The 16,151-nt window shown below is 45.9% G+C and overlaps 1 protein-coding gene across 1 annotated transcript in view; it reads left to right on the top strand.

The window, feature by feature from the left end:
- Positions 1 to 16,151, top strand: part of SLC12A4 (solute carrier family 12 member 4) — a 246,864-nt gene that overhangs the window by 134,500 nt on the left and 96,213 nt on the right. Inside the window, exons 6-7 of the mRNA XM_066582693.1 lie at positions 76 to 206; positions 11,654 to 11,895. Of these exons, the coding sequence (XP_066438790.1) occupies positions 76 to 206; positions 11,654 to 11,895 (373 nt within the window). The remainder of the gene's footprint in view (positions 1 to 75; positions 207 to 11,653; positions 11,896 to 16,151) is intronic.

Here is a 16,151-nt window from a genome sequence, read left to right as displayed (position 1 = left end):
GATATTTTATATATAGTATATGCTTGTGTGCTTTATCTGTCTCCTATATTGACTTTCTTTTAATTTTCTTTACAGCTGGTGGTTCTTATTTTATGATTTCAAGATCCCTTGGTCCAGAGTTTGGTGGAGCTGTTGGCCTCTGCTTTTATTTAGGTACCACATTTGCTGGCTCAATGTACATTCTTGGTGCAATTGAGGTTCTTTTGGTAAGAGAAAATTTATTGAGACATGTTTATAAAGCAACAAGCAAATTTGGTGGTATTGTTTAGCTGGAAACATGCATGCAGTTTTATTTGAGACTAAGCCAGAAAAGGATTCCACTTGGAGAAGTATAAGAGAAAAGTCTTTACTTCCTATTCAATATGAATCCACTTTTTTAATCCCTGAAAAGACTACATCAAACACTGCACCAAAGACGGCATGTGTGATTCCAGTATGATGCAAAATGAAAAAAAGGGGTTTGGTACAGTGTTATACAGTAGAGCAAAGTGTGATTGTTCTCAGTAAGAGAAACCACGTAATCTTGCAGAGATACAATTTGATGTCTAAGAAAAATACATGATATAGCGAGCTTTTGGATCTTCTATAGACCCTTCATCAGGCAAAATTAAATTGGTTTGGATAGGTCACATATATAATAAAATTACACAGCAGCACACGTCTTAACCCCACCCTCCCCCCATGGTCCCATTTAAATATTAATACACGAGGACTTCCGCCTAAGACACAGAGGGAGCAGGACGTGTTTTACAGAGCTCCTGCGAACACAGCCTCCCAGAGCCACCGGGACCCTCTGGTGCCCTACAAAAGCAGCTGCCGGGGACGAACATCTCCCCGGCTTGCGAGGCAGAAGCCCCCCACACCCCAAAGACACCCGGGAAGTCCCCGGGAGACCCCGCAACGCGACACGCGGAACCCCCAAATCGGGACGCGGGCGGGAGGAGAGAGAGGACACGGGGCCCGGGACACACCAAAACGTAACCAACCAGCGGAGGGACTCACCGGATCGCTGACCGTGACAGGAGACGCGCCGAGGATCCCCCGAGGTGCCGCGGCCTGGGAGATATCTGAGACCGGGGTCCGGACTTCCGGTCGCGAAGGCCGCGAAACCCCCTGATCGGAGAGGACCCCCGTGAGGCCCCAGGGGGAGCCCGGAGGACCCGCTGAGAGCCATCGGCACACGGGGAGAAGGCGGAGAGGCGGAGGCAGAGCGGCGGCGAGAGCCGCGATCCAGCCACCCGGCCGCGATAGCCGGCACACGGAGCGGCGCGAGAGAGGTAACCTCCCCAGGGTATCCGGACGACCCGGAGATCCCCTCCGGGGCACAACCGCCACCCGCGGAGCGACCGGAGCGCCGCGGCCTAGCAATACCATAAGCCGCGGCCTAAATTTCTGGCAGTGACGTCAGCGACAAACCCCGCCCACTACGGTGGCCGCGGGAGTGGCGATTGTGAGACCGGCCTTCCTGACTGAGGCGCGCCGCGGCCCGGCGGCGCTCGAACCACCGGCCCCGACCGAGGGGGGGCTGCCGGCAGGCCGTGACCCGACGAGACACAGGGGCTGCGGCACGGGGCCTCGGGGGTGATACCAGCGGCCCAGTAAGTAAGGGGAAGGACACAGAACCCCCCCACAGAAGACTGGACAACCCCCACCCACACATCACCCTAGAAACCGGCCACAGGGAAAACAACAAGGGGAAAACAAAAGTCATACCACACATAAGCCCCCAAACGAACAGTAGACAAACCCCACCAGACCGTGGCCCTGTGCGGTGCTCCAACAACACAGCAAGGGCATAAACAAGGCCTGAGAGGAGGGGGAGAAAAAGAAAGGAGGAACACAGAAGGGTAAAGCGCCTAGAGAAAAGGGGAACACCCCAAGACGGGGGGGAGGTAGAAAAGGGGAAGAAAACGAACAGGAGGAGAAAGACATCAGCAAAACAGAGACCCCCCAACCCTGCAGAATAGAGTGGAGGCGAGAAAGGAGACAGAAGTAAACATAACAAGAACAAAACCCACCAGAAAAACCCAATAGAACCACTCAAACAAAAATGCAAGAATAATAACTAAACGAGAAGCCGCATCCGCACCGTAAAAACCAGCAACAAAACAATAACGAACTTGGATACAGGGAAAAAGCAGCTCTCTGTACACTAAGTCTGCATACCCACCAGAACTGAAAACTGAAATATGGACAAATATCTAAACGAACGTAGTTCAAATACTTCAACGCGAGCAACACGCCAGATAGATATAGACAAAACAAACTCAGGGGGAAAGCAGAAAAACAGACCGACCAAAAGTACAAAAGAAAAAGAGAGCAAGAATACTCAACAACCCATACCCTCCCCAAGAAACGCCTCACCCCGAGCCACAACAACATCGGACCAAAACCCTGAAACGCCGCCTCCACAAACCGCCGCATCACCGATGGATAACAGTGCAGAAATGACACAGGCCACACTGGTGGCGCAAGAGGTCTCAAAAATATTACTACCATTATTTGACAACAGATTAGAGACATTGCACAAATCTATAAACTCAGCTCTATCGCAAATTACAGACAACACCCAAAGACTGACAGAGCTAGAAGCAAAGTCCCAAAACACAGACCAATCCATAGCCACCTTAGAAGCCTCATTACAAAGAAGCCGATTAGAAACCGAAGCACTCCGGGAAAAAATAGACGACCTAGAGAACAGACATCGACGCAATAATCTACGCTTTGTGGGAATCCCGGAATCGGTAACCAACGCCCAACTCTCAACATATCTAACCACTGACCTACCACAAGCCCTTCAACTCAACATGCCAAATGACCCCTTAATAATCGAAAGGGCCCACAGAATTGGCCCACCAGGAGACGGACGCAACAACCGAACCCGACCACGACCAGTAATAGCCAAATACATGCACTGGGCAACGAAAGAGGAGGTTATACAGGCCTACAGACGACGAAAAGAACTGATAATTCAAGGAACAAAAATCCTCATATTTCAGGACTTCTCAGCTGCAGTCTCTCAAAAACGCAAATTATTCACTCCAATTTGTCAAGCCCTACACGAACAAAACACACGTTTCCAACTGCTGTATCCCGCAAAACTTCGGGTTCAAGAAGGCAATAGAACTTTGATATTTAACAATCCGGAGGACGCAAGGATACACCTACAACTGGAAGAAGAAGACGGAAGAGGATGAGACAGAAAGAAAAAGGGAACTGGGTCCCTGATCCCCCAACACGACCCTGATCCAAATAATGCGGATGTGGCAGCACTAATGCAAAAGAAAAGACTGCATACATGTTTTATGTTTATATAAGTTTTTCTATGTTTTTCACTATGACCCATTTGAATTCTAGGAGGGAACCCAACAGGGAGATCGAAAGGCCCCGCCGACACGGCACGACCACTATTCAGTTGCACCCACGGCTCGCTGGGACCGGGGGATGCGACGACAGAAAGGCACTCACAACGGTAAATATGACCAAAACACATACATTAACATGCCTATAGACGCAGAGACGACAGATTACCACACACCCAAAACACTACAAATTCTATCTTGGAATGTAGATGGTCTTAACACACCTATTAAGCGAAAAAAAGTACTAACACACTTGAAGAGACACAAACCAGACATTGTATTCCTGCAGGAAACACATTGGAAAAAAGAGGGAAAGGGCGAGCTGAGAGCACCGTGGATAGAAACATGCTACACAGCCTCACATACATCAGCATCACGAGGAGTAGCCATCCTGATAAGGAAAAACATGCCACACACGATGCGACAAACCATAGCAGATCCACAAGGGAGATTCCTGGTGCTGAGGGTCAGCATAGACTCACAAACATATTGCCTGGTGAACATATACGCCCCCAACACAGACCAACCAAAATTCTATGCAACATTAACTGAACAGCTACAACCTTACCTAAACGACCACATAATCCTGGGGGGAGACTTTAATGGCATACAAGACGACTCACTAGACAGAACAGGACCTTCCACCCAACCAACCCCAACCACACAAGCGCTAATCACACTAATAGACCAACTTCACGTGTGCGACCCGTGGCGACTTTCAAACCCAACCAGCAGAGAATATACATGCTGCTCCAACGCCCATCACTCGTTTTCTCGGATAGACTTTTTCCTAATATCGAACAAAATATTTGATTGCCACCGGCAATCTATAATTCATCCGATATCTCTAAGCGATCACGCACCGATCGCAACAACATTACAACTGGTCCCCTCTCGGAGGCTGTCACGGCTGTGGCGCTTCCCCTCCTACCTACGGGAATCGGAAGAGTTTAGAGAATACATAAAACTACACTGGAATAACTATGCAGACGACAACAGCGAACACATAGACAACATAGCACTCTTCTGGCAGGCCTCGAAGGCAGTGATGAGAGGTCACATCATAAGCTACGTGTCCCACAAAAGGAAAAAATTCCAAACAGAATTCGAGGCCTTACACAGCTCCCTCTTGACAACACAAAAAGAACACATAGACGCTCAAGATGATAACTCATATCAAATATTCCTCACAGCAAAACACCTGCTAAATGAATTCGTACACACACATGCATATTGGCAAACACAACTAACAAAAAATAAATTTTATAGGTGGGGCAACAAGACGGGGCGACTGTTAGCAAACCTAACCAAACAAAGACAGCCACACAAACCAATATTAACCCTAAGGGGCACCAACGATAATACCCTGATGACAAAACAGGAAGAGATAACCCAAACACTATACGAATATTTTGAAAACCTATACCGGGCAGAACCAGCAAACATACAGGACATCCACAATTTTTTAGAAACTATGAGCTTGCCGAGACTCACAGAGGAACAAAAAACAGTACTGAATGCAGACATACGAGAGGAGGAGGTTCGGGACGTAATCGCAGCGGCAGCAGGGGGAAAGACGCCGGGACCGGATGGTCTCACAACAGAATATTATAAAATACTAACAACAGACATAGTACCAGTGCTGACCCAACTATACAATGCAATATACATGGAAGATACCCAAATAGAGGACTTTGGCACTTCCAGAACAATTCTACTCCCCAAACAAAATAAAGACCCGACTGACCCGCGATCATACAGACCGATCGCACTACTAAACTGCGACTATAAATTCTTATCCAAAATACTAGCAGACAGACTTCAAACCATCCTACCGTCCATACTAGATACATCGCAAAAAGGCTTCACGCAAGGACGTAGTGCCCTAAAAAACATCAGGGCCGCCATAGCGGCAACTGTGGCAGCACAAAACCCTGAGAATCCCATAACAATGCTCCTCAGCCTAGACGCTGAGAAAGCTTTTGACAAAATGGCCTGGCCATTCCTAAACGTACTGCTGAAAAAAAGAGGGTTTGGACAGACCTTTGCAAACTATATTAACACAACACAAACAAACGCCACCACAATCCTCACAGTCAATGGCCACAATACCCCCCACATCGACCTTTTTAGAGGAGCTCGACAGGGCTGCCCCCTTTCACCATTACTGTTTAACATATCAATTGACCCGCTACTCAGATTCCTAACACACACCACGCTTTATACAGGGGCGTGCTACGGAGAAACGAGGATAAAGGTAGAAGCATTTGCTGACGACCTCTTACTCATAGTCAACAACCCTAGGGAAACACTATCACCCCTATTACGGGAAATAGAAAGAATAGGCAAACTCTCAGGTTACACCCTGAACTTGGACAAAACAGAAGCACTGCTACTTAGAGGACCAGCGAAACCCACATGGGCAAACCAACACCCATTCAAATGGGAAAAACATTCCATACAATATTTGGGGATTCAACTCACAAAAAACCCTTCTGCACTCTACAACACAAATATTGAACCATATGTCAAAAAACTAGAAACGACCCTAAATGTATGGAAGAACTTTACGGTCTCCTTTCTGGGGAGAATCAACCTCTTAAAAATGGTAGAATTCCCACGATTACTATATATCCTGCATTCACTCCCCATATTTCTAAAATTGAAAGACATAAAGAAGATCAACTACCTATATAGAAAATTTATCTGGGGAGGGGGAAGACCACGCATTGCCCTTAAAACCCTACATAAACATAAGGACAACGGCGGCACCAACCTACCAAATATAAGGGACTATAACCTAGCAGCACAAGCGAGATTTATCCATGACTGGATTTATTCCAAGTCGCACTTTACAAACACGCCACTAGAACAAATAATGGCCAAGCCAATACAATTACAAAATGTACTCCACCAACCATACTCAGAACTGCCAAAGCAAATCAAACATAACCCCCTGATATTAGCAGCGTGGAAAGCATGGAACAAACTACGTAGAGACAGTCAAACGTCACCACACATATCCCCACACCTGACATTTATAAACAACCCCAATTTTCAGGACGGAAAACCCCACAACATCTTTTTTGAATGGAAGGCGCACGGGTTGGACTCAATAGATAAATTACTGCACAAAAAGGAAAGAAGAATCCTAACTCATGCAGAAACAAAACAAAAATACCCCGAAATCCCTATTCCACTGTTCTCATACCTACAGGTCAGACACTATATCACAGGCCTTACACCGCAGTTCCAGGAACACGACTGGACACAGGCAGGAGACACTTGGATCTCCAAGAAAACGGGAGCACGGGGAATGATATCAAAAATATACAGAGCAATAAGGAACATGAGGGAAGAAGAGGACATTGATCCAGGGGTTGGGAAATGGTCTCTGGACAACCCAGACCTCACACCTACATTAATTAAGGAATCCTTAGTATCAGCCCACAAATGCCTGCCATCAGCCAGGTTTCTGGAGATGAGACTACAGATAGCCCATAGATCATACCTCACCCCAATTAAGGGATTTTACATGGGAATCTACGACACCCCAAACTGTTTCAAATGCCAGGAACCAAACACTAATCTATACCACAGCCTGTGGACATGCCCACTGATAAAAAACTTCTGGTCCCGAATACGCGAATACACTACAACACACCTGACAAACTTCTGCCCACAAGAACCAGCGTGGGCAATATTTGGATATCTAGACCCCAAGACATATCATTGTGCAAGGGGAGTAAGAAAGTTACTACATTTTATAGCAGCAGCAGGCCTAAAAGCCATCCTGCAGACCTGGGTGCAACCAACAGGCCCCCCATTCAGACTGTTCCTGGAAAAACTCACATTCTTATTTCAAATGGACTGGGCGGAAACTTCATTATTTAAGGAGAAAATGGTACAAACTTTCTTCGAAACATGGGGAAGTTTCATCCAATTAATGCCACAGAGAGTAAAAGAAAAACTAAAAAATTGCTTTCACCACACCTATTGGTTCCAGGAGCAGGCGGCAGTGGGGGACACACCAATATAGGGTGAATCACTGGTCGTGCCGTGGCCGCGCGGGGTCTCCATACCTTTCGAAGATCTCCAGCACGAAGTTCAAAAGACTAAGTGTATAAATACCAATTGGGTCAAAAGTTTGGTTTAATGCAAATGTTTTCTCCCCCCCCCCCCCCCCCGTCCCTTCTTGCCAGACCGACCCCCCCCCCCCCTCCTCTCCCACCCCCCCCCCTTTTTTTTTTTTTTTTTTTTTTTGGTTTTTTGTTTTGTTTTTGTGAGTCTTTCCTTCCCTTCCTTTCGTTTCGACTCCCTGACCCCTCATACCCCCCCCAACTTTCCTAGTTATATAAAAATGTTATGTAAAAGTGAAGTAGGACGACATTTTTATTTGTGAAGTCAAAACAGCAAATGCATCTGAAATGTCAAAGTTTGTCCTGATTCAATAAAAACAAGTTTAAAAAAAAAAAATATTAATACACATATGTACGTATTTGTAAGGGCTCATTCACACGAGTGTATGTTTCTTACGATCACCTGCACGCTCAGTAAAATCGCGTGAATGAAGAAAAGCCATGATTGAGTCACAATCGTAATTAGCGTTTTCTCATCCTTTCACATGGTGACTGCAGAATCCTGTTTGAAAAAAAACCACTGCTGCTTAGAAATCCCTTGGTCGGCAGAAATCCTCGGAATGACTATTCATGCTTAAGTAGAACCAGCTGTCGACGTGTCCCAGTGTGGGATGCGGCTTAACTCCCTCCCCCCTTTTGTTTCCAGTTCCCATGGCGAGGCTATGGAAGCCTCTAATACAACTCTGCCCATTTTATTTTTCTCTTTTTCCCAAATATTTTTTACTGGATTTACAAGTAATTTTCCAAGACTTAGTTGTAGCAAGGATTTCTGCAACATACATTGCATAAACAAAAAACATTATGCTCAAATGATAAGCATCTATTAGTGAAATAATACAGAAGGAAATCAGTTATATAGCATTTCTTTGCATAATTGTTAAATCCAGATAATTTTGGAGATATGCATTGAATCATAACTTAACTCAACATTGTAACAGCACCATATATCACAACCATGGGGTCCAGATGTTGTTGAATTTATCCAATTCGATCTAGCATATATTTTTTCATAGGTATAATGATCGGCCATCATGTCTATTAATTCTTTCAGATTGGGGACGGAACAGGATTTCCATTTCCTTGTTTTAAGTATTTTAGCTGCTAATAGGAAGTGGCAGACCCACTTTCTATTTTCCCATGGGATCCAGTTACTCAATAAGCATAAGGGCAAGCTGAGGATTGCATGCTATAGTCATACTTGTTACATCTTTGATAACTTGCAAAATGTCTTTCCAGGAGGATTGTAACGGGGAGCATCCTCAAAGGATATCAAACTCGTGTACCCTCCTGTCCACATTCTCTCCAACATTTGTTGCTCCCCCTTGGAAAGCATCTTGCCAACTTTGAAGGAGTGTTATATTAGGACCTTTTTATAAGGAGGTTGGTGAAGAGCGTGGATTTGTTGGCCCATTCAAATGAGACCAGCCATTGCTATGGGGAAAATACTACATTTAGGTCCCATTCCCAATTTACTGAGTGGATCTTTTTATTCTCTACCATATCCCCTGTGAGAACATTAGAATATCTTCTAGTCAGAGAACCCTGTGTTTTCATCCCCTCTGGGAGGAATGCCGACAGTTTGGTTGGACATTTTATTTTCTGTAAGTGGGAGATGCAAAGGAAGGAGTGAGTGTATATGACATATGTATTTACATTGTTAGTGTTTAGCAAGCGTCTCTTGTTGAGTTTATGGAAGGGTATTATGCCCTGCGTATCCATGAGGTCTGTTATAAAGTTAATACCTCCTGTTCTTCAATTCTTAGAATTTATATTGGAGATGAAATACTCGAGGGTCTTCAAAGCTAACTTGAGGCACTTCCAATCAAAGAATGTTTTGAATTTATGTACAGAGATTCCAGACTTGGAAGGTTGACAACATAGGAGGAGATAAATAGTGAATATCTAGGACAGGAGAGAGAGTTGGGTCTAGTATGCTCAGCATTGAGGTTTTAAGGAGGGCGCTCAAAGGCCTATTCCTGTTAAATTGTTTTTCCATGACTCTTCAGGTGGCCGTCTAGGATTAATCCAGCCAGGTGGAGGACTGATTTAAAATTGTAGCTTGGTAGTATAACCCTAAATTAGGGACTCCCAGACTGCCCTGTTTCCTGTGTAGATATAGTATTGAGGCTGCTACCTGTGGCCTTTTCGCCTTCCATATAAATCTCATTAGTTGCTTCTGAAACTCTCCTATGACATATTGAGGTATCTGAACACAAACTGTACAAAATAAATATAAGTTTTGGGGTAGAATCAACATTAAATGGATTGCTATAGACTTGAGTTTTATTGTTGTGGTGGTTTTTGGGTTTGTTTTTTTTTGTTTAATTTTTTCTTACTGTGAAATTATGTAGAAATCTGGTGAGTTGTGGGAAGGGCGTTGGATCCCGGGACTCCCACATCCTGGCTGTTCATGCCTGACTATTGAAGGTACTCAGGCAATGTAAACTGCCACATGCAATGTTTTTTTAAAATCTTTTTAATGACAACCATTTAGAATGTGGCTGATTTTGTTAAGATTTGATTACATTTTGAAATAAAAAGGATATCAATTTTCTGCTAATGAAGCCTTTTTAAAGACTAGAAGATTAGTCTAGAAGACTAGAAGCTTAACTGCACTTTCAGATGGCTTTTCAGGATAAACTGCTGTGTGTGCTTAAGGAATAAATGCATATCAAGTAATTATGATTTCTGCAATTATCTTCTTTTTTTTTTCTGTACAAGTGGTATCTTAAACTTTAAATTTGTGGGTGGAGACTATCTGCTATGACTTTTATAGACATGGAGAAAATGGCAGATTATGCTTCCTAACTTCCTATAGCGCACAGAGAAATAACATTGGCATAGAGGACACGAGAGAAATGCTGAACAGTGTAGATTGATTTGCAGCTACTAAAAATACCTTACCAGTTGCTGAAGCATCCGTGGGAGTCTGTCTCCACCACCCTTATAATCTTTATAGAAATCTGTGGACAGTGAAAAGTCATTGCCCTCCTCTATTTCTAGTGTTCCGTCATGTTAATTATGAGATGAAATTGACTTAACGGTCAGTGGACAGACAGTTAGAAGGAAGGAAGACCCCTAGTGGCCAGCCATTTAAAATGATTTTTAGTGGAAAAACCTCATTTTAGGTCAAGTGATTTGAACTTATAATAGTGACTATCATATTGGCATGAGTTACATCAAAGTCCAGTGACCATTTAAGGCTTTTACATTGGCTGATGGTCAGACACAAAAAGTCATGTGAACATTTATATGCCTGATCTTTGTCACATAAAGATAAGTAGTCCAGGCAGCATGAGATGAAGAAAACTGTTATCCTTTATTCATCCATAAAAAAAAACACCAGCGACATTTTGACCCGTTAATGGGTCTTAATCATGCTTGATCTTTGTCAATGTGACTATACAGATATTCAGCTGACCAATGGGCATATTTTTATTTGACTGATCATCTCTCTTGCAAAGGCATAAAGATGCTCGCTTATCAGCAATACATCTCCGCAGGTGGATGTGCTACTGACAGATTCTGTAGGGGTATAAATTTATGAAAAATTGTTCATACCCATGTTAGTAGTGATCTGCACATGTATACATTAATGAGTGCCGACTGACATGCTCCTTGTTCAGTGTTTATTACCACGGGTATCTGCCTGTGTAAATCCATCTTTAAGTTTTGATGGACTTCTCCATGTGAAATGTGATTGACGTATTCTTTTAACACTCTCCAACCATTTGGAACAAGTGACCATGTCTTAATAGACTTTTCAAAAGGTTTAAATATTGTATATACTAGCTTTTTATGTTGTGATCCGATGAAGAGGTAAGTTTTGCCTCAATCTCAAATATTCTTATACATTAGCTTTATACCTAAGAAACGGTGTATACATTTTGGGTATTTTTTTCTTTTAATATGTATATCAAAACAATATTCCAATGTATACAATGTATTCACTTGATAGATAAAACAGTTGCTTGCAATTAGCGTATGTCGGAGGTTTATTTTATTTTTCAACATATTTGAATATGTTGGAGGTAAAACGTATGTGTTTGTGGTAGCCTTTACTCTACCACATGTTGATTAGGTGATGGATCTAGGTTTATAGTCATTGTAGGCTGTTACATACATTTGATGTATCTCTTTTTTTTTTTTTAGGTATACATTGTTCCTTCAGCTGCTATATTTCATTCTACTAACTCCCATGAAGATTCAAGTTCCAAACTGAACAATATGCGAGTATATGGGACAATCTTCCTTACGCTGATGGCATTTGTTGTGTTTGTGGGAGTGAAATACGTGAATAAATTTGCCTCCCTGTTTCTGGCCTGCGTAATCCTTTCAATTTTGTCCATCTATGCAGGAAGCATCAAATCTATTTTTCAGCCACCATGGTTTCCGTAAGTAATTATATGGCTAAAAGTGGCTATATAGCAGATTTAACATTTTCGTCAGATCACTTATTCAAGTTAGTCATTTTCTCTGATTCTCCATCCCACCCATACATATGCACATTTGCCATTTTACAGAGTCTAATCCATTGAGGACAGCCATTTTTTTGTATGCTTTTTGACTCCCGAACCCACTCCCTACATTCTCTAATGTACATTTTATATTATGCAGTTAGGAAAAAGTTAAAGTAAAATAATCATCAAGACTTCGAATGGAGTAGCAACACCCATAGTTTGCAGTTGTGTGATGAGGATGGACTGGGGCTCAGGTCTCTTATTGATTGTGGGTGTTCCACTGGTATTGCCATCATCAATCATATATTACTACTTATTAGTACTGTTATACAGGGGGCATAACTGAAACAAAAGATTTTTTTTTTGTTAATTTCACATCCCCAAAAAAGCAATAAAAGGGATCAAAAAAGCCATATGTACCGCGAAATTCTACCAATAAAAACTACAGCTTGTTACACAAAAAACAACTCTTGCAGAACTCAATCAATGGAAGTACAAGAAAACGTTATGGCACTTTAAATGCAGAGATGCAAAAAAAATTTTTATATTAGGAGTTCTTATGTTTAATCCCTTCCTGCCCCATGACGTAAGGGTACGTCATGGGAGCGGGGTACTTCACGCAAAATGACGTATCCTTACGTCATATGGATAGCGCGAGGTCATAGCAGATCTTGCGCTATCCCAGAGCTGGAGCCGGCTGTCACTAGTAGCCCCCCCCCCCCCCCTCCGCTGTTGACCCATTCCCTGCCACGATCTAAGTAGATTGCGGCAGGGAAAGGGCTCACAGAGGGAGCGTGCTCCCTCTTTGACTCAAGTCGGCTTTTGCGATAATGTCGCGAGAGCTCTGCTGGTTGCTGTGGCAACAGGACGCCAGATATCGGCGTCCTGTAATGCCATTGCCTAAGATCGCTGTAATAAGCGATAAGGCATGGCAGGAGAAGTCACTAGGGCTGTAGTAAGTCCCTCAGAGGAACACAGATTGTGTAAAAATAAGAGCAAAATAAAGTACAAAAAAAAATTGTAAAACAAGTTAAACTTTTTATTTAATGCTTTTTCTCATATTAGCATAAAAAAATTAAAAATCCCACATATTTGGTATCGACACGTCCATAACGACATGTACAATAAATTGAATAAATTATCCTGCACGACAAAGGGTAAAAAAATGCTAAAAAGCTAAGGCAAAATGCTAATTTCTCGCTCGTGTCATTGGGGTTCACAGGAAAGACCGTGGGATATAGCTTCTGCCACTAGGAGGCGACACTAAGCACAAAAAAGTTAGCTCCGCCCTCTGGCTATATCCCTCCTGCCGACAGCAGGCTAATTAGTTTTTAGCTTAGTGTCTCGTAGGAGGACGGTCGTGCCCGTTGGGGCTGCTTTGAGGGCCAGGGTTAGACGGAGAGGCAGGACGCTCCCCATCAAACCCGAACGGAGAAGAGGGCAAACAACCTCGGGTTTGTCCAGGTTGCTTCTTGCCCGGCCCGCCTCAGAAGAAAAGGTGGCACATCCGGATCATATATATCTGCATGTGGCCTGCCAGCGAGACCCCCCCCATGTTTGGTGCAGAGGCCGCATCCCCTTCCCATGGGCAGGCGATATAGAGGTAGGCTGCTGGAACTAGGGAGGCGCAGGGATAGGCGCAGGCGGACAGGCTCCTTTCGTCGGGAGTAGTATACGCTATGCATGGCTGCAGCAGCGGAGGGCATTATTCGCTGGAGCATTCCTGCATTCGGCTCCCCTTGAGCTTGCAGGTGGGGTGGGGGAGGGCAGGTGAGTTCACCGTGGAGATATGGGCTCACCTGGTTCCAGGCACAAGCCGCTGGGGGGGGCGTGGCCTCGCGGGCATGGTACTTCAGGGCAACAACTTTCAGTATGCCCTGGTCTTCCGGCTCCCTGCAGGGGCTCCCAGCAGGAGTTCCTGCGATGTGGGGGCTCAATGGAGGGGGCCGCACTGCAACGCCGGAATTGGAGGGGCGTGACCTCGGCGTGTGGCCACGCCCCCATGTGACGCAGGGGCGTGGCTTCACGGCAATACCTCCGTGGATGGGTGTGGTCACACCCCCTCATTGACTCCATGCAGGGGGCGTGGCCTCATCGGCAATGCACACCGCCCTGCCCCTCTCCCTTCCTCCCTCAGCACAGGTTAAGGGGGATGACATCAGAGAAGCAGCCTATTGGGGACAGCGCGCCAGGACTTAAAAACCGCCCTGCTGCTCCACTCCTTGCTGCCCTTTTCTGCTCCGCTTATACGCTGTACAGCTCAAGCTCCAAGAAAGAAAGCCCTTCAGCACCTGCACTCTCCCAACCCAGCGGCTCCCTGGACCTCTTCGGACCTCGGCAAGGACCTGGGTGAGCTCTGCCTGGCGGCTAGCTCCCCTCTTTCGCTGCGTATCCCTCCTGCCAGCGGTTGGCATAGCAGAGGATAGCTCGCAGTTTTCTTTGCCGGTGAAATCCCAGCGCCATGTCTGACCCCAGAGCCCTGGAGGCTGGACCAGGGACAGCAAGAGTAACGCACTTTGCTTGCTCACGCTGTAACCTAAAGTTCGCATGCGGACAGGCTGAGCCCTTTTGTAGAGATTGTTCCCCTGCGAAACAGGCGGCTGGGCAGGGCACCCATCCCCCCGTTCAGCCCCCAGCTATGGCCGAGCCGGAGTGGACCCGCTCCTTGTTACTGGCGGTGTCTGACCTCTCTCGGGCATCTGGCGCAATTTTGGAAAAATTTGCGCAGGACGCCTCCATTCACGTGAGGCGCGCGGCCGTAGACGAAAACGGGTCAGGCCTTCAGACTCCCGGCGGCCCTCCCGGTCACCATCCTCCTCGTCACTTTTGCGCTCTTCTGGTACTAGGTCGCGGCGCTTGTTGGCAGAAGAGGATGGTTCGGACGAGGAATGGTCTGAATCCTCCTCAGACTGTCCTGGAGGAGGATCAGGTCCCAAAATTTTCGGCAATGGTGGAGAGCTTAGTGGTTGCGGTGCGTGACACTTTTCAGCTCACTGAACAGGAACCACAGGCATCTGGGATATCGTTTTCTTTCAGGCAGCCTAGACCTTTCCTCCTCATGAGGACTTTGACAAGGTCCTATCTAAGGAGTGGAAGGCACCGAATAAGCGTCTTTCCAAGATGAGTTACTTGGACGGGAAATACCCCTTCCCGCAGGACTTAGTGGAGAAGTGGTCGATCCCACCGCTAGTGGATCCACCCATTTCGCGCCTAGCTAAGCATACCGTGCTACCCACGGCAGAGTCCTCCTCCCTCAGGGATCCCAAGGATCAAGGAGTCGAGGCCTTGGCAAAGACCGTTTTTGAGGCGGCAGGGTCAGCTTTTAGGCCTGTTTGCCTCGTCCTGCGTCAGTAAGGCTGTTACTGACTGGGCAAAGTGGTTACGGGAAGGAATCCTCGAAGGGGCGGCAACCGAGGATCTGGTGGGCATTACACACCAGATTGAACAAGCAGGCATGTTTCTCTGTGAGGCCTCTATGGATACAGCCAGGCTGGCGGCCCGAGCCTCCTCGGCATCGGTGGCGACTCGCCAGACCCTATGGTTAAAATCGTGGGATGCGGATGCTTCCTCCAAGGGGTCGTTAATCAGTATGCCCTTTGTAGGATCTCATCTTTTCGGCACCAAGCTAGACGAGCTCATCTCAGAGGCTACGGGTGGAAAGAGCTCACTTTTGCCACAGAACCGTCCAAAGCGGTCATCTCCGCAGCACAGACGTTTTCGTTCCTATCGCCGGATGAGTCCTCATAGGGTGGAGAGAGAGGGTCCACAGGAGCGGGAACAAAGGAAGGTCCCTTCCTTTAAACCAAGCTCCTCTTGGCGGGGGCCCCTGCCCACAAAGGGTACCGAAGGCAAGCCCCCCGCATGAGGGACTGCTCCCACCTGTTTCGGACAAGGTGGGGGGATGGCTTCTCCAATTCAGCCAGGCCTGGTCGTCTTAGGTCACAGACACCTGGGTACAGGAGGTCGTGTTCAGGGGCTATACGATGGAGTTCCACTCACAACCGCATGACCGCTTCTTTCGGTCCAGAACCCCAAAGAAGGACTGCTCCGTCCATCCGGTTCTGGACCTAAAGAAGCTGAACAAGTTTGTAGTGGTCCGTCATTGCCGCATGGAGTCGGTACGAGCGGTCATCGCATCCTTGGAGGCAGGGGAGTTCCTGTCCTCGATGGACATCCAGGATGCATATTTA

This window comes from Eleutherodactylus coqui, chromosome 11 (genome assembly GCF_035609145.1).
Source record: "Eleutherodactylus coqui strain aEleCoq1 chromosome 11, aEleCoq1.hap1, whole genome shotgun sequence".
Classification (NCBI taxonomy): domain Eukaryota; kingdom Metazoa; phylum Chordata; class Amphibia; order Anura; family Eleutherodactylidae; genus Eleutherodactylus; species Eleutherodactylus coqui.
The sequence above is the reverse complement of the archived record's forward strand: the minus strand, read 5'-3'. Positions and strand labels throughout refer to the sequence as shown.